This window comes from Pogoniulus pusillus, chromosome 30 (assembly GCF_015220805.1).
Source record: "Pogoniulus pusillus isolate bPogPus1 chromosome 30, bPogPus1.pri, whole genome shotgun sequence".
In the NCBI taxonomy this organism is placed as follows: domain Eukaryota; kingdom Metazoa; phylum Chordata; class Aves; order Piciformes; family Lybiidae; genus Pogoniulus; species Pogoniulus pusillus.
Window position 1 is genome coordinate 1,172,355 of NC_087293.1, and position 22,608 is coordinate 1,194,962.

Genomic DNA, 22,608 nt, shown 5'->3' on the forward strand with positions numbered 1-22,608 from the left:
GGAGTGAGTGACAGGAGAGTGACAGTGCTGGGAGTGAGTGACAGGAGAGTGGCAGTGCTGGAAGTGAGTGACAGGAGAGTGGCAGTGCTGGGAGTGAGTGACAGGAGAGTGACAGTGCTGGGAGTGACAGGAGAGTGGCAGTGCTGGGAGTGAGTGACAGGAGAGTGACAGTGCTGTGAGTGACAGGAGAGTGGCCGTGCTGTGAGGGGTGACAGGAGAGTGGCAGTGCTGTGAGTGACAGGAGAGTGGCAGTGCTGGGAGTGAGTGACAGGAGAGTGACAGTGCTGTGAGTGAGTGACAGGAGAGTGGCAGTGCTGTGAGTGACAGGAGAGTGGCAGTGCTGGGAGTGAGTGACAGGAGAGTGACAGTGCTGTGAGTGACAGGAGAGTGACAGTGCTGTGAGTGAGTGACAGGAGAGTGACAGTGCTGGGAGTGACAGGAGAGTGGCAGTGCTGTGAGTGAGTGACAGGAGAGTGACAGTGCTGGGAGTGAGTGACAGGAGAGTGGCAGTGCTGTGAGTGAGTGACAGGAGAGTGACAGTGCTGTGAGTGACAGGAGAGTGACAGTGCTGAGAGTGAGTGACAGGAGAGTGGCAGTGCTGTGAGGAGCGACAGGAGAGTGACAGTGCTGGGAGTGAGTGACAGGAGAGTGACAGTGCTGGGAGTGACTGACAGGAGAGTGGCAGTGCTGGGAGTGAGTGATAGGAGAGTGACAGTGCTGGGAGTGAGTGACAGGAGAGTGGCAGTGATGTGAGTGAGTGACAGGAGAGTGACAGTGCTGTGAGTGAGTGACAGGAGAGTGGCAGTGCTGTGAGTGAGTGACAGGAGAGTGGCAGTGCTGTGAGTGACAGGAGAGTGACAGTGATGTGAGTGAGTGACAGGAGAGTGACAGTGCTGTGAGTGACAGGAGAGTGACAGTGCTGTGAGTGAGTGACAGGAGAGTGACAGTGCTGGGAGTGAGTGACAGGAGAGTGGCAGTGCTGGGAGTGAGTGACAGGAGAGTGGCAGTGCTGGGAGTGAGTGACAGGAGAGTGACAGTGCTGTGAGTGACAGGAGAGTGGCATTGACGTGAGTGAGTGACAGGAGAGTGGCAGTGCTGGGAGTGAGTGACAGGAGAGTGACAGTGCTGTGAGTGAGTGACAGGAGAGTGGCAGTGCTGGGAGTGAGTGACAGGAGAGTGACAGTGCTGGGAGTGAGTGACAGGAGAGTGGCAGTGCTGGGAGTGAGTGACAGGAGAGTGACAGTGCTGGGAGTGAGTGACAGGAGAGTGGCAGTGCTGGGAGTGAGTGACAGGGCTGCAGAGAAGGTTGCAGGGCTGTGAGGGCTGACAGGGGAGTGGCAGTGCCGGGAGGGGCGTGACGAGGGAGTGACAGCGCTGTGAGGGGTGACAGGGGAGTGACAGCGCTGTGAGGGGTGACAGGGGAGTGACAGCGCTGTGAGGGGTCTGACACGGCTGTGTGAGGGGATGACAGGGCTGTATGAGAGGGTGACAGTGCTGTAAGGAGGTGACAGGGCAGTGAGGGGGTGACAGCGCTGCGCAGGACACGGTGAGGGACGCTCGGGGCGGCCCGGGCTGGTGCCTCGCAGTCGCCGCAGCCTCCTCACCCCCGCAGCCCCTCACCCCCGCAGCCTCCTCATCCCCGCAGCCTCCTCAGCCCCGCAGCCCCTCACCCCCGCAGCCTCCTCATCCCCGCAGCCTCCTCAGCCCCGCAGCCCCTCACCCCCGCAGCCTCCTCATCCCCGCAGCCTCCTCACCCCCGCAGCCCCTCACCCCCGCAGCCTCCTCATCCCCGCAGCCTCCTCACCCCCGCCGCCTCCTCACCCCCGCAGCTTCCTCATCCCCGCAGCCTCCTCATCCCCGCAGCTTCCTCATCCCCGCAGCCTCCTCATCCCCGCAGCTTCCTCATCCCCGCAGCCTCCTCATCCCCGCAGCCTCCTCACCCCCGCAGCCCCTCACCCCCGCAGCCTCCTCATCCCCGCAGCCTCCTCAGCCCCGCAGCCCCTCAGCCCCGCAGCCCCTCAGCCCCGCCGTGCGCCATGCGGGGCGCGGAGCTCTGCCTCGCCCTGCTGGACTACAAGACGGCGAAGTTCTCGCAGACGCGGAACCGTCGGGTCGGGCTCCTGCAGCGCCTGCTGCAGCTGGCCGCGCTGGGCTACCTGCTCGGGTAGGAGGGTCCCCTCCCGGGCGCGGCTCTCCCGGCGGCGGGGGGGCGCTCCCCTCAGCGCCCCGCGTCCCCTTCCCTGCGCTGCCCGCCCGCAGGTGGGTGCTGCTGGTGCGGAAGGGCTACCAGGACACGGACCGTGCCCCCCGCGCCGCCGTTGTCACCAAGCTGAAGGGCACTGCGGTGGCCGAGACGGCAGCCGCGGGCCGGCGGCTGTGGGACGCGGCCGACTACGCCCGGCCGGTGCAGGTAGGGTGCGGGCCCGGGGGCGGCTGGGGGCAGCTGCGCTAAAGCCTCCGATGCCGGGAAGGGAAAGCGACAAAGCCAAGCCCGGGGGGGAACTGGCTGCCTGCGGCGCCGCCGGGGCCGGGAGGGTGCCGGTCCCCCGCTGAGGGCAGCTCCCTGCTCCCTAGGGGGAAAATGTGCTCTTCCTGGTGACCAACTTCATCGCCACGGCGCAGCAAGCGCAGGGCACCTGCCCCGAGGTGAGTCAGCGCTGCCCGTCCCTGGGCTTGCGGCCAGTGCTGCTGCTGCTGCTGCTGCGGGGGGGAGACATCCAGTGGTGCTGCTGTGGGGTCAGATCCAGTGCTGCTGCTGCCGTGGGGTCACATCCAGTGGTGCTGCTGTGGGGATGGATCCAGTGGTGCTGTGGGGTCAGATCCAGTGGTGCTGCTGTGGGGATACATCCAGTGGTGCTGCTGTGGGGACGGATCCAGTGGTGCTGCTGCTGTGGGGACGGATCCAGTGGTGCTGCTGCTGTGGGGATGGATCCAGTGGTGCTGCTGTGGGGTCACATCCACTGGTGCTGCTTCTGTGGGGATGAATCCAGTGGTGCTGCTGTGGGGACGGATCCAGTGGTGCTGCTGTGGGGACGGATCCAGTGGTGCTGCTGTGGGGATGGATCCAGTGGTGCTGCTGTGGGGTCACATCCAGTGGTGCTGCTGTGGGGATGGATCCAGTGGTGCTGCTGTGGGGTCACATCCAGTGGTGCTGCTGTGGGGACGGATCCAGTGGTGCTGCTGTGGGGACGGATCCAGTGGTGCTGCTGTGGGGACACATCCAGTGGTGCTTCTGTGGGGACGGATCCAGTGGTGCTGCTGTGGGGATGGATCCAGTGGTGCTGCTGCTGTGTAGCTCTTCAGGCAGCCAGCAGAAGGCAGTGCAAGACCAAACAGAGAGGACAAAAGGCGTTTGCGCCCGGCCGAGTCTGCTTCCCCTCGTCCTCGCTGCTCCCTGGGCCTTGCCTCCTCATCTGCACTCGCTCTGCCATCCCGGCATCACCCCAGACGTGTGCCCAGGCAGCCTGGCCAGGACCACGCGTGGGCAGCAGGCCAAAGGGCACAGGCTGCTGGGGCTCGGCAGCTCTGGGGCGGTGCTGGTGGCACTGTGTGCCTGGCCAGGCTCTCTGCTGCCGGTGGGTAAGGGCTGGGCTGCCCCATTGCAGTGCAGCTGGCATCAGCACCCTGCTGGCACCTGGCACCTGTCTTCCTCCTTCAGCCTCACATGTGACCTCGGGCTCTTGCCTTGCTGCTCCCTTCTCTGACCTCTGCCCTGCCGTTGGCCCTGGTTCTGCACGGATGCCTGAGGCAGGCTTCCTTCCTCACCCCCTGCTGCAGGCATCCCTGGAAGTGTTCAAGGCCTGTCTGGATGTGTTCCTCTGTGCTCTGCCTTAGATAGGATTGTCCTGCTCTGGCAGGGGGGTTGGACTGGATGAGCTCCTTGGGTCCCTTCCAACCCTTAACATCCTGTGTGAGCCTGCTGCCCTCTCTGGCTCAGTGCCCTGCCTTCTGGAGGAGCAGAGCACAGGGCCCAGGTGGCTCCCCAGACAGCTCTTGCTGCTCTGTGTGCTCTGGGAGCAACCTGCCCTTTAGGGCAGGATCCAGGCCAGCTCTCAGCAGAGCTCTGTGCCTGGACCCTTCCTGCCAGACAGGAGAAAATGTCTTTGGCAGTAAGCTGCTGCTGGCACTTTGTGCCTGAGCCAAGCACTGTCCTAACAGCCTCTTTGGCTTTTGCTGTGGCTCTGCCCAGCCTCATCCTGCTGCCCAGCTAACCCTGTGGGCAGGCTGCAGGAGAGGAGGAGCAACCTCTTTGTGCCTGGGCAAGCTGCAGAAGTGAGCCCAGGTGAAAGTCTCGAGGTTCAGCAAGGCCAAGTGCAAGGTCCTGCCTCTGGGTCAGGGAGAGCCTCAGTGTCAGTGCAGGCTGGGGGTGAGGAGATGAGAGCAGCCCTGCAGAGAAGGACTTGGGGGTGCTGGTGGGGAAGAAACTGGGCAGGAGCCAGCAGTGGGCACTGGCAGCACAGGAGGCCAAGGGCAGCCTGGGCTGCACCCAGAGCAGTGTGGGCAGAGCTGCAGAGAGGAGCTCCTGCCCCTCTGCTCTGCTCTGCTCTGCTCTGCTCTGGGGAGAGCTCAGCTGCAGGGCTGGGGGCAGCTGTGGGAGCCCAACACAGGAGAGACCTGAACCTGCTGCAGAGGCTCCAGAGGAGGCCACAGAGATGCTCAGAGGGCTGGAGCAGCTCTGCTGTGGGCACAGGCTGGCAGAGTTGGGGCTGTGCAGCCTGCACAGGAGAAGGCTGCAGGCAGAGCTCAGAGCTGCACTGCAGGAGCTGCAGGGGAGCTGCAGGCAGGCTGGGGAGGGACTGCTCAGAAGGGGCTGTGGGCACAGGCCCAGGGCAATGGTTTGGCAGTGGAGCAGGGCAGAGGTAGGTTGGGCACCAGGAGGGAGTTGTGTCCAGGGAGGGTGTGGAGAGCCTGGCCCAGGCTGCCCAGGGCTGTGCTTGAGGCCCCATCCCTGCAGCCATCCAAGCTCAGCCTTGCTGTGTCCCTGTGCAGCCTGCCCTGGCTGGAGCTGTCCCTGCTGCCTGCAGGGGTGGGCAGGATGCCCCTGGAGGGTCCCTGCCAGCCCAGTGCCAGCTGTGGCCCTGATGTGATCCCTCATCACAATGTTGGGAATTCCTAGAGCACTGACAGGTAGCTTCAGGAGAATCCTCAGAGGGACCCTTGTGGTGTGCAGCATTCCAGGGCTGTCTCCCAGGCAGGCAGGAGTATCTCTGGACACTCATTTCAGCAGTGTGCTGTGGTGCCTGTCACAGCCATCAGGGCGTCACAGGCTGGGAGGGGCTGGAAGGGGCCTCTGGAGCTCACCCAGTCCAACCTCCCTGCTCCAGCAGGGCACCCACAGCAGCTTGCCCAGGGGCACAGTGGCTGGGGTTGGGGGTTGGAATCTCTCCAGAGATGGAGACTCCACAACCTCTCTGGGCAGGGCTCCAGCACCCTCAGACCAAAGCAGTTTCTCCTCCTGTTCAGATGGAAGTTCCTGGCTTCCAGTTTGTGCCCATTGCTCCTTGTCCTGTCCTTGGGCACCACTGACCAGAGTCTGGCCCCTTCCTTTTGCCCTTTGCCCTTTGCCCTTCTGCTGCTCTCCACTAGTTCTTGGCTCTGGGGCTGTAGCTGTCACTGATGCTTGGCAGCTTTGGAGGTTTCCCAGTGCCAGCTTTGGACTTTACAGGCAGTGCTGAAGGTGGTGGATTTCAGAGGTGTGGGACCAGAGGCAGGGTCCAAACACAGGGCAGGTTGGGTTTGTGTCCAGCTCAGATGCATGGCTGAGCTGTGGCTTGGCTCCTAGGGAGTCCTTTCTGTGCTGATCACAAATACTTTGAGTGGTTGGAAACTCTCCACCTCCCTCTGCAGTGTGCTCTGAAGGTTAATGGGGATGCTCAGACCAGAGGTGGAGCCAGAAGGCTTTATGCAGAGGGCATTTGCTCTGCCCAGTGCAAGCTCTGGGGCTAAGGGACCACTTTGCTTCAGCTGTGGTCTCCAGCACATCCATCTGTGCTCAGCAGTGCCAGGTGCAGGTCCTGCTGGTGGATCAGAGAGTCACAGAACAGCTCAGGTTGGAAGGGACCTCAGGGATCATCTCCTGCAACCCTTGCTATGGGCAAGGACAGCTCTCAGCTGGGCTTGGCTGCTTCAGACCTCACCCAGCCTGGCCTTGAGCACCCCCAGGCAGGAGGCAGCCACAGCCTCCCTGGGCAGCCCATGCCAGAGGCTCAGCAGCCTCACACTGCACAGCTTCTGCCTCAGCTCCACTCTCCCCCTGCTCTGCCTCAGCTCCAAACCATTGCCCTGGGCCTGCCTCACACCCCCTCAGCACAAGTCCCTCTGCAGCCTCCCTGCAGGAGCCCTTCAGCTCTTGGCAGCAGCTCTGAGCTGCCCCTGGAGCCTTCTGCCCTGCAGGCTGCACCCCCCCAGCTCCCTCAGCCTGTGCTCCCAGCAGAGCTGCTCCAGCCCTGCCAGCATCTCTGTGGCCTCCTCTGCCCTCACTCCACAGCTCTGTGGCCTCCTCCTGCTGGGCACAGCAGCACTGGAGGCAGCACTGGAGGTGAGGTCTCGCAGGCTGCTCCTGTGAGGATGTGCAGCTGCACTGCTCCCACCCCAAGCAGCACAGGGCCATGCCCTGAGGGCATGAGGGGGGTGTCAGCTCTGGGGAGAAGCCTCATCCTTCACTGCTCACATGGGGTGCTCCTGGTGGTTTGGTCTCCAAGAAGGTTCACTTCTAGCCCTGGCAGGTGGCTGCAGAGCTGTTTGGGGCTGGGCACCAGCAATAGTTCCTAGGAAGACAAAGTCACTCTGCACCCACTTCTCTCTGCTACAGAGAGGGAAACCTTTCAGCCCTGAGCTTCCCAGTGCCTCTGCACAGATCTCTGCTGGCTCCACTGGCACCTTGGAGCTGCCTTTTTCCTCCCTGGGGGGAGCCTGCCCAGGGTTTGGACCTGGTCGATGTCTCTGTAAGAGTTGAGGAAGCAGCAGCAGCAGGGCAGCATGGGTGGATGTCAGGGTGGCTGCAGGAGCTGTGCAGCATGGTGACAGCCTCTCTCTGTCTCCCTCAGAGCCCCTCTGTCCTCGATGCCAGGTGCACAGAAGATGCAGACTGCCCCAGGGGGAGCCCAGTGGTTGGTGGCAACGGTACTTGGTGTTCTGCTCCAAACCCCACCCAGGCCTGGAGCTCCTCCTGCCTGGGAGCAAACAGATCCCCAGAGGTGGATCTGGTCCTGTGGTGCTTTTTGTGCCTGTGCATGGAAGTGCTCTGCAGCCATCTGCTCCTGGCAACCCTTGCAGATACCTGGCACATCTGGGTGGGCACAAGCTGCTGGCACAGCTCCTGTGGGGCTGGTTTGTGCTGCTGGAGCTGCTGTGCTGTGTGACTGCCTGCTTTTCCTTCTGGAGCAGAACCTGCCTTTTATTTCCTGCTGCTTCATCTTTGGAGCCCATGGGAGTGCAGCTGGAAGAGGTGACAGGAGGGCAGCTGCCAAAGCTTTGTGCGCAGCATTGTGCCAGCTCCTTGTGTTCCCAGCCGGGGCCAGGAGAGGCTCTGCTGGGCTGGACAGGCACTGGCTGCAGCGAGCTGCTTCTGGGCTTTGGGGGACTCTTACTCAGGGGAGTTGTTGGGTGGGGAGAACCCTGAGTCACAGGATCACAGAGGGACCTCTGGAGAGCTCTCAGTGCCCCCTGCCAGGGCAGGAGCAGAGAAACCAGTGCAGGTGGCACAGGAACACACCCAGGCAGGGCTGGGAAGGCTCCAGAGAAGGAGACTCCACAACCTCTCTGGGCAGCCTGTGCCAGGCCTCTGGGAGCCTTCCAGCCCAGAAGCTCTTCCTCACCTTGAGCTGCAGCTTCCTGGGCTGCACTTTGCACCCAGTGCCCTTGTCCTGTGCCAGGGCACAAGTGAGCAGAGGCTGTCCCTGTGCCTGCCTCCCTGCCCCCAGCCCTCAGCTAGTGCCAGACATTGCTCAGGTCCCTCTCAGCCTTCTCATGCCATGGTCATGGTTTGAGGTTCTGAGAGGGGCAGGACAAGGCTGTGGTCAGGGCAGACATCCCAGGGGGGTTGCTCAGGAGACAGCATTCCCAAAGGGGTGAGTTAGTGCTGCACACTGCCTCCTTTCCAGGGGTGAGAACCGGGAAGTGTGTGATGGTCAACAGCAGCCACTCCACCTGCGAGGTCCACGCCTGGTGTCCTGTGGAGAGCAGCAGCCTGCCCGGGTAAGCAGCCAGCCAGGGGGCAGCAGCAGTAGGAGCTTTGCTGCTTTTCTCTCTTGCTTTTACACCCAGCCTGGCACAGCCCCTCAGGGGCACCAAGCCCGACCCAGAGCCCTGCTCTGCAGCAGTCACCTTGAACCAGAGCCCCAAGCACCACAGCCCAACCACCCTGAAGCACAGCCAGGCTGGGGACTGCACCACCCCCCTGGGCAGCTCTCCCCAGCCCCTGACCACTCTGACCCTGGCCAACCTTTGCCTCATGTCCAACCTGAGCCTGCCCAGGCTCAGCCTGAGGCCATTCCCCCTTGGGCTGTCTGCAGCTCCCTGGCAGCAGAGCCCAGCAGCAGCCTCTGCACAATGTCCCTGCAGGTAGCTGCAGACAGCACTGAGCTCTGCCCTCAGCCTCCTCTTCCTCACACCAACCCTCCCCAGCTCCCTCAGCCTCTCCTCAGCACATTTACTCTCCAGGCCCTTCACAGCTTCCCTGCCCTCCTCTGCCCCTGCTCCAGCACCTGCACAGCTCTCTTGTGTTGCTTCCCTCTGTGCAACCAGAGGCCTGAGGGGCAGTGGGTCACAGGGAGGTCTTTGCCATCGATCTGCTGCTCAGTTAAGCAGAGAGAACTTCAGCCAAGAGCTGTCTGTTGTAGTCCTGGGCTGATGGAAGAGTCTGCAGAGAGAGGGACAGGGACAAGCCTTGGCTGTGGTGCATGACTTGAGCTGCCTGCTGGTTGTTTTCCAGGAAGCCTCTTCTGGCCGAGGCAGAGAATTTCACTCTCTTCATCAAAGCCACAGTTCACTTCACCAGATTCAGCTTCTCCAAGTAAGTGCCACACCTCCAGCCTGCAGTGCCTGCAGTGCCTGCAGTGCCTGCGGTGTGCCTGCATTGCCTGCGGTGCCTGCGGTGCCTGCAGTGCCTGCAGTGCCTGCAGTGCCTGCGGTGTGCCTGCATTGCCTGCGGTGCCTGCGGTGCCTGCAGTGCCTGCAGTGCCTGCGGTGTGCCTGCAGTGCCTGCGGTGTGCCTGCAGTGCCTGCGGTGTGCCTGCATTGCCTGCGGTGCCTGCGGTGCCTGCAGTGCCTGCAGTGCATGTGGTGTGCCTGCAGTGCCTGCAGTGCCTGCGATGTGCCTGCATTGCCTGCGGTGCCTGCGGTGCCTGCAGTGCCTGCAGTGCCTGCAGTGCCTGTGGTGTGCCTGCGGTGCCTGCATTGCCTGCAGTGCCTGCAGTGCCTGCAGTGCCTACGGTGTCTGCGGTGCCTGCAGTGCCTGCGGTGCCTGCAGCCTGCTCCTCTTCTGCACTCAGCTCCTCTGGGGGGAAGGGGCAGCCCAGGAGGCCCAGCAGCCCTGTGCCACGCAGGCTGCGGTGGTTCAGGTTCAGGATGGCCCCTCCAGGGGCAGCACTTCTGTTTGCAGATGTAACAGCAATAGGCTGGGGAGCCCTGGCAGAGAGAGCCTGGCAAGGCCTGGCGGTGCCAAGGCTCACCTGACTGCAGCTCAGTTGGCACTGGAGTCCCCAGAGTGGCTGCAGACAGCCCGGGAGAAGGCCTGCTCTGGCCTCAGCCCCAGGCCTGCTCTGGCAGGGACATGGCTGGAGGCAGAACAGGGGACACAGCCTGGGGCAGTTGCACTGTGTCTGCTCTGGCAGAACACAGCCTGGGGCAGTTGCACTGTGTCTGCTCTGGCAGGGACACAGCCTGGGGCAGTTGCACTGTGTCTGCTCTGGCAGGACACAGCTTGGGGCAGTTGCACTGTGTCTGCTCTGGCAGGGCACAGCCTGGGGCAGTTGCACTGTGTCTGCTCTGGCAGGACACAGCCTGGGGCAGTTGCACTGTGTCTGCTCTGGCAGGACACAGCCTGGGGCAGTTGCACTGTCTCTGCTCTGGCAGGACACAGCCTGGGGCAGTTGCACTGTGTCTGCTCTGGCAGGACACAGCCTGGGGCAGTTGCATTGTGTCTGCTCTGGCAGGACACAGCCTGGGGCAGTTGCACTGTGTCTGCTCTGGCAGGACACAGCTTGGGGCAGTTGCACTGTGTCTGCTCTGGCAGGACACAGCCTGGGGCAGTTGCACTGTGTCTGCTCTGGCAGGACACAGCCTGGGGCAGTTGCACTGTCTCTGCTCTGGCAGGACACAGCCTGGGGCAGTTGCACTGTGTCTGCTCTGGCAGGACACAGCCAGGGGCAGTTGCACTGTCTCTGCTCTGGCAGGACACAGCCTGGGGCAGTTGCACTGTCTCTGCTCTGGCAGGACACAGCCTGGGGCAGTTGCATTGTGTCTGCTCTGGCAGGACACAGCCTGGGGCAGTTGCATTGTGTCTGCTCTGGCAGGACACAGCCTGGGGCAGTTGCACTGTGTCTGCTCTGGCAGGACACAGCCTGGGGCAGTTGCACTGTGTCTGCTCTGGCAGGACACAGCCTGGGGCAGTTGCACTGTGTCTGCACTGGCAGGACACAGCTTGGGGCAGTTGCACTGTGTCTGCTCTGGCAGGACACAGCCTGGGGCAGTTGCACTGTTCCTGCTCTGGCAGGGACACAGCTTGGGGCAGTTGCACTGTGTCTGCTCTGGCAGGACACAGCCTGGGGCAGTTGCACTGTGTCTGCTCTGGCAGGACACAGCTTGGGGCAGTTGCACTGTGTCTGCTCTGGCAGAACACAGCTTGGGGCAGTTGCACTGTGTCTGCTCTGGCAGGACACAGCCTGGGGCAGTTGCACTGTGTCTGCTCTGGCAGGACACAGCTTGAGGCAGTTGCAGTGTTCCTGCTCTGGCAGGACACAGCCTGGGGCAGTTGCACTGTGTCTGCTCTGGCAGGACACAGCTTGGGGCAGTTGCACTGTGTCTGCTCTGGCAGGACACAGCTTGGGGCAGTTGCACTGTGTCTGCTCTGGCAGGGACACAGCCTGGGGCAGTTGCACTGTGTCTGCTCTGGCAGGACACAGCCTGCAGCAGTTGCACTGTGTCTGCTCTGGCAGGACACAGCCTGGGGCAGTTGCACTGTGTCTGCTCTGGCAGGGACACAGCTTGGGGCAGTTGCACTGTGTCTGCTCTGGCAGGACACAGCCTGGGGCAGTTGCACTGTGTCTGCTCTGGCAGGGACACAGCTTGGGGCAGTTGCACTGTGTCTGCTCTGGCAGGACACAGCTTGGGGCAGTTGCACAGTGTCTGCACTGGCAGGACACAGCTTGGGGCAGTTGCACTGTTCTTGCTCTGGCAGGACACAGCTTGGGGCAGTTGCACTGTGTCTGCTCTGGCAGGACACAGCCTGGGGCAGCTGCACTGTGTCTGCTCTGGCAGGACACAGCCTGGGGCAGTTGCACTGTGTCTGCTCTGGCAGGACACAGCCTGGGGCAGTTGCACTGTGTCTGCTCTGGCAGGGACACAGCTTGGGGCAGTTGCACTGTTCCTGCTCTGGCAGGACACAGCCCGGGGCAGTTGCACTGTGTCTGCTCTGGCAGGACACAGCTTGGGGCAGTTGCACTGTGTCTGCTCTGGCAGGACACAGCCTGGGGCAGTTGCACTGTGTCTGCTCTGGCAGGGACACAGCCTGGGGCAGTTGCACTGTGTCTGCTCTGGCAGGACACAGCTTGGGGCAGTTGCACTGTGTCTGCTCTGGCAGGACACAGCCTGGGGCAGTTGCACTGTGTCTGCTCTGGCAGGGACATGGCTTGGACAGTGGCAGATGCTGTTGAGGCTGACAGCTCCAGGGGTGATTCCTCTGGGCCAGGCTCCCTCCACTCTCTCTCTTCAGGTAGACCTAAACCTCAGCCTCTCTCCAGCTGAGGCTTTAGGACTACCTGCCCTGGAGGCAGGAATGTTGGTGGCCCCAGTCCTGCAGGAGGGTCACCTCCCCAGTCCTGTTCTGTGCAGCCCCCCCCACAAGCCCCCTCTCTCCTGCCACAGGTGCAATGCTCTGCAAACCAGTGACCCCAGCTACTTCAAGAGCTGCACCTACCATCCAGTGCTCAGCCCCTCCTGCCCTGTGTTCCGTGTCGGTGACATGGTGGAGGCAGCTGGAGAGAGCTTTGGAGCCCTTGCACTGCTGGTACCTGTGGGAGAGGTCTGCAGATTCCCCAAGGATGAGAGCAGGGGGTGGGGGGGCAGGACTGACCCCTGGGATGCTGAGGGAATGTGTGAGCTGTGATTGTCTGAGCTGTAAAGAGCTCAGCAGATGGGGACAATCTCCCAAGCAGGGCCTGTGGTGCCAGGACAAGGGGGAGATGATTTGAACTGAAAGAGGGAGATTGAGAGCGGAGAGAAGGGAGAAATGTTTGACACTGAGGGTGGGGAGAGCCTGGCCCAGGCTGCCCAGAGAGCTGGGAGATGCTCTGTGCCTGGAACCATCCCAGGTCAGGGTGTTTGGGGCTCTGAGCAGCCTGCAGATGTCCCTGCAGCTGGGGTTGGACTGGATGACCTTGAAAGGTCCCTTCTGCCCCCAGCCAGTCTGGGATTCCCTGATTCCACATCTCTGCCCTGCCTGTCCTGGAGGTACCCACAAGACAGACAGCAGCAGCTCCCCAGAGTGGGGCTTTACTGCAGCTCCTCCTCACTCCTCCTGGCCCAGCACAGTTGCAGGTTTGGATGTGCTGGGAGGGTCCTGCTGCATGCTCCAGCGAGCTGCCTGGAGAGGGATGAGCCAGGCTGGGCACTCAGCCACTCAGAAAGGGACAAGCTCCTCCTTGGGTTACCCTAAATGCCACTCACCAAAGTGGGGGTGAGGCCTTCTTAGATGAGGTCCCAGGCTAAGGGCAGAGGTCCTGGCTCCAGGCCACTTACTGCAGAAGTGACCCAAGGGGACTCCACTGGTCCCTGCCGAGGGTGGCTGTGCCCAGCTCCTCCCTAGCTGGAGGACTGAGTCCTCCCCACAACACGAATGCAGGGTGAGAGCTTCTGGGCCTGAGAGGGGTCCGAGCTGACCTTGGGTCAGCCCCCAGCCAGGCTCAGCCCTTGGTCAGGCCTCAGTGCGGGTCGGCAGAGCTGTGCCTGCCACTCGCCTCTGCGGCAGGGAGGCAGCATCGGCGTCCGCATCCAGTGGGACTGCGACCTGGACCGCGCCGCGGCGCTCTGCCAGCCTCGCTACTCCTTCCGCCTGCAGCACAGGGGCTACAACTTCAGGTGAGGAGCCTGGCACGGGGCACGCGTGTCTGCGGGCTCGGCTCTCCCGTGGGCGCTCCGGCAGCGGCGCTGCGGGCAGCAGGCTGCGGCAGCTCCGCCCGGGGGCTGCCCGTGGGTAGCGCTCCCACCGTGCGGCTCTGCTTGCCTGAAAGCAGGGGGATGTGGGGGGCCCTCAGCTGGCCTGGCCACGCAGCGGGCTGGGTGCTGAGCGGGCACTGCTGTGGTGCATCGCCCGTGTCTGGCCACGCAGCAGGCTGGGTGCTGAGTGGGCACTGCTGCTGGTGCATCGCCCGTGTCTGGCCACGCAGCAGGCTGGGTGCTGAGTGGGCACTGCTGCTGATGCATCGCCCGTGTCTGGCCAGCTGGAGGACACAGCGTGCGCGGAGGGGCGCGGAGGGGCGCGGTGGGCTCAGCCGTGGGACGGCAGCGCAGCCCCTGCCCTCCCTGCTGGCACGCAGCTGCCGCTGCCCTCTGAGCTGCTCCAGTGTCTCCCACAGAACCGCCTCCTACTACTGGGACTCCCAGCGGCAGCTCTCCCGGAGCCTGCTGAAGCTCTACGGCATCCGCTTCGCCATCTCGGTGCACGGTCAGGTACCCGCCCCGGGCGCTGGCACCCAGCCTGGCGCCTCGCTGCCCGCCGCTGCCCGCCGCGCCCTGCTGCAGCCAGCCCGGAGCCTTCCGCGGCACCGCTGCTGCCCACCCTGCTGAGCTCTTCCCAGAGCTTTCCCGGCAGAGCAGCACCAAAGAGTCTCTCTCAGCTGAAGGGAAACTTCTTGGTGGCGCCGAGCAGGGAGCCTGCCCTGGTGGAGGCTGTGGCATGGCTGTGCCAAGTCCCTGTGGGCAAGGTGAGTCTGTCCAGGCAGAGAGGCCTGTGGGCAGCTTTGAAGGTCTTGTGGTGGAAGCAGCCTGGCACAGATCACAGAGTCACAGAGTCCATCTGGTTGGAAGAGACCTCAGATCTCATCCTGCCCAACCTCCCACCCAGTTCAGGGTCAATCCTAAACCCTGCCCCTCAGCACCAGGGCCACAGCTGCTGCAGCCCCTCCAGGGCTGGGCACTGCAGCACTGCCCTGGGCAGCCTGGGCCAAGCTTTGAGAGCCCTTCCAGGCCACAGAGAGCTCCTGAGATGCAGCCTGAGCCTGCCCTGGGGCACCTTGCAACCATTGCCTCTGCTGCTGTGCCTTGGCACCAAGGAGCAGAGGCTGCCCCCTGCTCCCTGCCCCCTCCCTGCAGGCAGCTGCAGAGAGCAAGGAGCTCTGCCCTCAGCCTCCTCTGCTGCAGCCTGCACACCCCCAGCTCCCTCAGCCCCTCCTCAGCCCCAGCTGCTCCAGGCCCTTCTCCAGCCTGGCTGCCCTGCTCTGCACAGGCTGCAGCCCCTCAGTGTCCTTCCTGCAGGCAGGGGCCCAGAGCAGAGCACAGCACTCCAGGGGTGGCCTCAGCAGTGCTGGGCACAGGGGGATGGGCACCTCCTGTCCCTGCTGCCCACCCTGTTGCTACCACCAGCCTGGATGCCACTGGCCTGCTTGCCCACCTGGGCACTGCTGCCTCATGGTCACTCACTGCCACCCAACACCCCCAGGTCCCTCTCCAGGCTGCAGCTTTCCACCCACACATGCCCAGGTCTGGAGCTCCCCATGGGGCTGTTGTGCCCCAGGTGCAGGACCTGGCCCTTGGCCTTGCTGAGCTTCACCCAGTGAGCCTTGGCCCTTGGCTCTCACCTGCTCAGGTCCTGCTGCAAAGCCTCCCTGCCCTCTAGCAGATGGACACAGCCACCCAGCTTGGTGCCATCTGCAGATTTACTGAGGGAGCCTCCATGCCCTGAACTCTGAAGCTGGGCAGCTAATCTCTCCTCGATTAATTGTACTCTCAGGGAGAAAAGGCTTGGGCACGATCCTGGCTGGCACTGCTCTCTGCAGCAGCACTGGCAAGCTCAGTACTCAGCTGTGCAGGATGGGGCTGAGAGGCCTTGTCAGCCCAGGAGCTGTCCACAGCTGCTCTGCCATGCTTAGCTGTGCCCTTGTCCCACCCCTGGTTGTGTTTAAAAGTCGTTTAGATGTGGGGCTTTGAGAGGTGAACTCTGCAGAGCAGGGTGGGTGGCTGGACTTGATCCCAGAGGTCTTTTCCAGCCTGCATGATTCTGTGATGCTAAGCAGGCAATGCGGGGCCAGGGCAGGGTGCACCACTTCTGAGGGGTGAAACTGAGCCTGAGAGATGTGGAGCAGGAGAGAACAGCCAGGAGAGAGACAGGAGCCTGCCAATCTCTCCCTGGAGGTAAGAGACTCCCCTGAGCAGGGAGGCACACAGCACACCAGGGCACGTTTGCTGTTCCGGGGATAGAGCTCCGTGAGAGGCAGCTGCCGGTGTCCTGCAGCAGGAAGGAGGCTCCCACCGTGCCCGCAGGAGTGGGGGGGTCACAGCAGCCTCTGCTGCCAGCCAGGCGCCAGCTGCCTCAGTCCCTTCTTGAGCATCCAGAGGAGGTCTGGGTGAGGCAGCAGCAGCCAGGTTCCTGCAGCTGGGCACAGATAAGTAACCCTGCGCTCCTCCAGCACGCTTTGAGCATGCTGCCCAGCAGGGGCTTGCCTCACAGCCCTCTCACCGCCTGCTGTCGCCCCCTCCCCCACTGTTCCTCGCCAGGCTGGGAAGTTCAGCATCGTTCCTGCTGCCGTGAGCTTGGGCGCTGGCATCGCCTTCTTCGGCGCTGTGAGTACTCCAGGCAGGCTCCTCTCCTTCCCCCCTGCCCTGGGAGCGGCCACTCCTCCGTGGCTTCCCCTGCCTCCTGGCTGGAGGGGCGATGGTCTGGCCGGCTGTCAGCCCCCATTCCCCTGCTTGGGATGGTTAGCAGTGCTGACAGCAGCAGATGCAGCACCCTGGGCACTGTCGGGACCCACCCCGCGGCGCCGGTGTTAACCTGGGTGGGTCTGGCCAGCAGGACTTGTGCTGTGTGCTTGTCTCCTGGCTCTAAAGGGAGCCGGTGCCCAGCCGTGGCACAGACACGGTGTGCTGGGCAGCCCCTTGGAGGGCACTTGCGTGGCTCCTCCCTTGCGGCAGTGCTGGGCAGCCTGCGCTCCCCCTCCCGCTGCTTCCCCCCGCCGTGCTCATCCCTGCGCAGGGAGGCTGTGACAGCAGCTCTCCGCTGCACCACCCCGCAGCCTGCCCCCGTGCTGTGCAGCCCAGGGCAGCACAGCTAACCTCTGTGCAGCTCATGCCTGCAGCCTGGGTCAAAGAGGACCTGCTGGAGCTGCCCGGGTGGCCTTGGCCAGGGGCAGGTCAGGCTCCCTGCCTGGAGTTCAGCCTGCAGCCGGCTGCAGGGCTCATGGGAGCCCCAGCAAAGAGGCTGGCACTGCTCCTGTGGGGGCTTCACTGCTGCCCACCCTGCTGCCTTCGTGTCCCTCCAGGCCACGGTGGTCTGTGACCTTGTTCTGCTCTACCTGGATGCAGAGGCTGATGTCTACTGGAAGGAGAAGTTCGAGGAGGTAAGGAAGGAGCTGCCTGGGAGAGGTGAGGTTGGAGTGAAGTTCACAGAGTCATGGAATGGGCTGGGTTGGGAGGGCCCTTAAAGCTCATCCAGTTCCAAACCCCTGCCATGGGCAGGGACATCTCTCACTGGGTCAGGCTGCTCAAGGCCTCATCCAACCTGGCCTTGAGCTCCTCCAGGGAGGGAGCATCCACAGCCTCCCTGGGCAGCCTGTGCAAGCAGATCTGGTTGTTCTCTGAGGCTTGGTTAAAAGCCAGTTCAGAGGATCTGGAAAAGCCTTGGTGGAGCAGTTCTGAGCCCCCAGCTCTTGGCCTTGGTGGCTGCTCTGAACCAACCCTGGCAGAAGTTAGGCTCTTCAAAGTTTAGTGACAACAGGCTCAGGGACCCAGCTAGAGCCTGGGCTGCAGGGAAAGCTGTGCCACAACCTCGACTGCTGTTACACAACAAGAGGTCCCCGAGAGAGCCTTCCTGAAGAAACCTAACCCAGCTCTACCTTTGTTCACCATCTTCCAAGCTGAACCTGGCCAAGCTCCGAGCAGAGAGTGAGCAGATGCCCAGCACGGCCCTGGCACTGTCGCTGCTGATGCTGCAGCTCAGGGACAGGTTTCCCTGCCCTGCATGCTTCCTGCTTTCAGTGCTGTTCACTATCCTCATCAGTGACACAGAGCAGGATCAAGGGCAGCCTCAACCAGTCTGCTGATGCCACCAAGCTGAGTGGTGCAGCTGACACTGGTGACGGACAGGATGGCATCCCGAGGCACCTGGAGAGCCTGGACAAGTGGGCCCACGTGGGCATCACGAAGTTCAGCAAGGCCAAGTGCAAGGTTCTGCACCTAGGTCAGGAAAACCCCTGCTGCCAGTCCAGGCTGGGGCTGAAGAGCTGAGAGCAGCCCCTGCAGAAAGCCTTGGGGTGCTGGGGGTGCAGAGCTGGGCATGAGCTGGCACTGAGTGCTGCCAGCCCAGCCCCAGCCTGCCCTGGGCTGATCCCCAGCAGTGGGCAGCAGGGACAGGGAGGGGATTCTGCCCCTCTGCTGTGCCTGCTGAGCCCCCCCTGCAGTGCTGGGGCAGCTCTGGAGCCCTCAGCACAGCACAGGCAGGGAGCTGCTGCAGCAGGGCCAGAGGGGAGCACAGCAGTGCTGGCAGGGCTGGCAGGGCTCTGCTGGGGGCTGGCAGAGTTGGGGGGGTGCAGCCTGGAGGGGAGAAGGCTCCAGGGATGACTTCTTGCAGCCTTTCAGTGCTGAAAAGGGGACACAGCAAAGATGGAGATGGCTTTGATCAGTGTGCAAGGGTAGGCTGAGGAGTGATGGTTTCAGACTGCAAGAGGGGAGATGCAGACTGGAGAGTAGGAAGAAATTCTTCACTGTGAGGGTGGTGAGAGCCTGGCCCAGGTTGCTCAGAGAGGTGCTAGAAGCCCCATCCCTGGAACCACTGCAGTCAGGCTGTGTGAGGCTCTGAGAACCTGCTGCAGCTGCTGACTGGAGAGGAGTTGGAGAAGATGACCCTGGAAGGTCTCTTCCCACCCAGACTGTTCTGTGCCTCTGTGCCTTGGCACTGCCCAGCCCCAGTGAATGAGATGTGGCAGGGTGTGGGTGGGGAGGCCTCTGCAGAGCAGGGCAGCTGCCAGCCTTAGCTCAGCTCAGCTTTGGCTTTCTCTGGCCAAGTCTCAGAAACCCCTGAGCACAGAGGTGCCCCAGCTCCCAGTGAGCTGCCAGCAGGGCAATGTTGCCAGGGTGTGACCTGCAGTGGGGAGTGCTGCAGGAGGCTCTCAGCCATCAAGCTGCAGCAGCAGGCTGCCTGCCTGGGCTGTGCCCCTGTCCCTTGGGTACCGAGGTGGCCCTCTTCCTTTTGCAGGCAAAACCCCCTAAGGGTCAGCCTCAGGACACCCAGGGGTCAGACATCCAGGCCACTTAGGGACATCCAGGCCACTCTGGGACATCCAGGCCACTCCACCGCAAGCTTCCTTCGCCCCAGAGCAACCTGCAGGTAGATGCAGCATGGGCAGGGCTGCAGTCCCGCTGGAGGTGGCCCAGCTGTGTTCCAGGTGTGCAGTGCTGGGGTTAGGCTCTGCCCTCTCTGGAGAAGCCTGCAGCAGCAGTTCCTGACCCCTGGAGCAGCAACCCACCCCGGGGCAGCTCCCGGCACAGACCAGCTGCCGCCTGACTGGCGCCGTGCTGCAGAGCTGCCGCTGGAGCTTGCTGGTGAGCAGCTGGCACACAGCACCACAGGCTCAAAGCACTGTGTTGCAGGGCACCCCGTGGGCACCCCGTGGGCACAGGAGTGCAATGCAATAAAGCTGCTCAGTGTGAAGTGGCTCTGCGCTGTCTCTAGCCCTGGGAGGGGGAGCTGTGAAGAGTCCATGGTGCTGTTCTTCCAGGCTGCCTGCTTCCCTCTGGGATAGCTTCCCCCCAGAGCCTGGGACGCTGCTCAGGAGCAGCAGGGCTCAGCCCCACTTCATCTGTGCTCAGAGAGGGCTTAGGAGTTGAGGTGAAGGCAGCAGCCCTGGGCCGATGCCTGCTTGCTGGGGGTCACAGTAGCTCCTTCACCTCTGGTCCTGCCAGGGCTGACACTCAGCTGGGACAAGCACAGCCCTGGGCCAAGCCTGAGCACTTCGGGGTGCTGAACCCTGCACCCCCACTCGGCCCAGGCTGCGTTGGCCTGGTGCAGGGAAGGGAGAGTCAGGTGCATGCCCATGGAATGCTCCAGGAACCCTGCCAGCTGCCCAACTCGAAAGCCCAACTCTGGAGCCAGCCTGGGGCCCAAGCACCCTTTAATGCTCCCTGCCAGGACTGACCCGGGCTGGGGGGTCCCACAGCATCACCGGGTCTCAGCTGCCCCCTGTGCCAGCTGCTCCCTGCTGCCATCCTTGAGCTGCTGCAGGTAGAACTGTGTGGCCAGCTGCTTGGTCATGGTCCTCAGTGCGAAGAAGGCAGCTGCGAGCTCGGCGATGAGGAAGGCCAGGAGGAGGCTGTGCACGGCCACCTCCAGCGGCAGGAGCAGGACCTGGCTGTCCGTCAGCAGGAAGAGCAGGAGGGGCAGCTGGATCAGGAAGGAGAGCAGGAGGAACCCAGCCAGCTCGGGCACCTGCGGGAGCAGAGCCTGCTGAGATGGGGCACGGAGGCCGCGGTGGGGTGGGGACACCCAGGGGCTGCCTGCACCAAGCACTCTGCTGCCCACGGCAGCTGGGCACCGGCGGTGGCCCTGCCACATGCAGCTGTGTCTGGCTGCAGGGACCCAGGGGGTCTCCTGCCTCCCCTGCCTCCGGGTCCTGCCTGCACTCGCGTTCCCCTCCCAGGACGGCCGCAGGAGCGCCGGGCAGTGGCGGGCACTGGGGTCCTGAGCGCAGGGGCAGCAGAGCGGCAGCTCCCCGGCAGGGCAGTCCCTCGCCGAGCACAGGCGCCCTGTGGCCAGGGCAGAGGGACAGCTCTCACCTTCTCCTGCAGGTTCCCCACGTAGCCCAGGTAGAGGCGGCAGCACTCAGCCAGCGAGAGGGCGAGGAAGGCAGCGACCAGCAGGAACTGGTAGTGCCAAGGCAGCAGGTGGTACTGCAACAGGGACACAGCCTCGTCCTCTCTACCCTCCATGCCCAGCACCCTGTGCACACCACCTTACTGTCCCCTTTGCCCTGTCCCCTATACCCCATGCCCAGCCAGCTCCCCGTGCCCTGAACCCCGTGCCCAGCTCCCTGTGCTCTGCCAGCTCCCACCTGTGCTGCTACCCAGCCCTGCCCACTCTGCCCTCCCAGTTTACCCTTTCCTGCCTGGTAAGCTCAGTGGTTGCTCTCACAGTGCCCAGAGCTCAGCCATCCTTTCAGCCACCTTCATCCCACAGGGCATTAGCTCAGGTACGTGGGGACTCAACCACTTTTGAAGAGGTTTCCCTCTGCCCTCTGCCCAGCTCAGTGTGGCCCCTGCGTGCCCAGGGTGGTTGGACAGCAGCAGGCTCCCCACCAGCGGCCCCGTGGGAGAGTACCTTCAGCTGCAGCATCATCCCCTCGGCCAGGCACCAGACCGGGAAGTAGTAGACGTTGAAGTAGAGCATCATCTGGAGAGGCAGGCTGGCCAGCACCTCGTGGGCTAGGCAGGGAGGGCAGCGTGGGCACCCTGGGCTCTTTGCCCACAGCCAGCACCTCGTGGGCTAGGCAGGGTGGGCAGCGTGGGCACCCTGGGCTCTTTGCCCACAGCCAGCACCTCGTGGGCTAGGCAGGGTGGGCAGCGTGGGCACCCCGGGCTCTTTGCCCACAGGCAGCCTCTGCCTGCCAGCACACAGGCGGGGAGAGCGATGGCCTCTGCCGTGCCAAGGGCGAGGGTGGTTGGATGCCCGAGGAGCAGCTTGCAGCCTCCTTCTGGCTCCCCCCCGCGGGTGGGCAGTGCGGGACCCTCCGGGAGCTGCCGGCACTTGGGTGCTGTGCTGGGCAGGGTCGATGTGGTGAGGCGACAGCAGCCCCCCCCCGCAGGGGCCCCTCCCGCCGCGCCGCTGCCCGTACCTGGGTGGTAGCCGCGGGCGGCGCCGCTGTCCCTCGTCTTGTTGCTGATGAAGAGGGAGCCGCTGAAGGCTGCCAGCCCGCGGCGCAGGTTGGGGGGCAGAGGGGTGCGCGCAGCCATGGCAGCAGCCCCGCCCGGCCCGGCTCAGCCGGGATTAGCCGGGATCAGCAGCGGGATGCCAGGTCAGGCTCCTGCGCAGGGCCAGCCGCGCACCCGAGGACAGGGCTGCTGAGCCGGGAGGAGGACGTGGGGAAGGGGAACCCCCCGGGGACACCAAGCCTGCACGGCAGCCACAGGGCCGCAGGCTGCCTCCTCTCCAGGGCAGGGACCCTGTCCCCAGCCCGGGCACCCTGTGGGCAGCTCCCTGCTCTGCCACTCCCTGCCCCAGCCGGCTTGTGTCAGCCTGGTTCTTGCTCGCTGCTCCCTGGCGCTAGGATGCCCGAGCAGAGGATGCTGCTCCTCTGCAGAAAGGCTTCCCTGGAGCGTTTCACCCAGCACCAAGCTCCTGGTGATGCCCCATGGGGTTCCCCCCCACTGCTCAGAGCCCCCAGGCCCCGTCCAGCCCTGGGGGGATGGCAGTGCGAGAGGGTGCTTGAGATGGGGAAGGGGATGCAGCCCTGAGGCCTTTGGGGTCAGCCCTCCCCAGCAGGCATGACCTCACCTGCTGATCCTCAGCCCCCAGGGCACCCCAGGTGTGTCAGGGAAGCTGCTGCCAATACTGGGAGGGGGCACTGTGGGTGTGGCACTTAAGGGCCAGGCACTAGCAAGGGGCACAAGGACAACGAAAAGCTTCTGCTGCCTGCTGCAGTCAGAGGGCAGCTGCAGAGCTCAGTGCCCTGTGCTGCCAGAGGCCCTTGCCCAGGGCTGAAGGTGTGGTGAGACCAAGGCAGGAGTGGCTGCAACCCACGAAGAGGCCTTCCCCACACGAGGCTCAGCCTCTCAGGGCAGGGCCATGCTCCTGAGCAGCTCTGCCACCACCCCATGGCCTGCCCCAGGGCAGCTCCTCCCCTGCCCTCACACCGCTGGTGAGAAAAGCCCAACCCTGTGCAGAGGAACAGTCCCTGTCGGGGGCACTGGCACTGGGCAAGGACCCTGGGCTTGGCAGGGCAGGGGATGAGCAGAAAGGCCCACAAGGGTCTGTTTGGCTGTGCTGGGAGGGACCCTGGGCATGACATCTGAGGGTGCCACTGGTGGAGAGAGCCCTCCCTGCGCTGGGGAGGGTGCTCAGCCACAGCCTGGCACATCAAACAGCTCCTGGCCTCCAAAGTGATGCCAGGGAGACTCAGTGATGGTTGCCACCACCGTGCAGCTGGGAGCAGCTCCAGCTGAGGGCAGCCAGCCCAGGGGAAAGGGGAT

General features: G+C 63.6%; 2 protein-coding genes across 2 annotated transcripts; one reads left to right on the top strand and one right to left on the bottom strand.

Moving 5' to 3' along the window:
* The first annotated feature begins 1,990 nt into the window (after nucleotides 1-1,990).
* Nucleotides 1,991-19,078, top strand: P2RX6 (purinergic receptor P2X 6). Its single transcript, XM_064169046.1, has 13 exons — nucleotides 1,991-2,164; nucleotides 2,260-2,410; nucleotides 2,575-2,646; nucleotides 7,047-7,122; nucleotides 8,103-8,196; nucleotides 8,933-9,013; nucleotides 12,085-12,226; nucleotides 13,187-13,296; nucleotides 13,794-13,887; nucleotides 15,931-15,996; nucleotides 16,692-16,794; nucleotides 17,429-17,573; nucleotides 18,345-19,078. Exons 1-13 carry the CDS (start codon nucleotides 2,037-2,039, stop codon nucleotides 18,505-18,507), a joined length of 1,425 nt encoding a protein of 474 aa, XP_064025116.1. The 5' UTR covers nucleotides 1,991-2,036; the 3' UTR covers nucleotides 18,508-19,078.
* A 442-nt stretch (nucleotides 19,079-19,520) lies between these two features.
* LOC135189068 (transmembrane protein 17B-like) lies at nucleotides 19,521-21,372 on the bottom strand. Its single transcript, XM_064169047.1, has 4 exons — nucleotides 21,255-21,372; nucleotides 20,741-20,844; nucleotides 20,200-20,313; nucleotides 19,521-19,852 (listed from the first exon to the last, which is right to left on the bottom strand). Exons 1-4 carry the CDS (start codon nucleotides 21,370-21,372, stop codon nucleotides 19,586-19,588), a joined length of 603 nt encoding a protein of 200 aa, XP_064025117.1. The 3' UTR covers nucleotides 19,521-19,585.
* Between the last annotated feature and the right edge of the window lie 1,236 nt (nucleotides 21,373-22,608).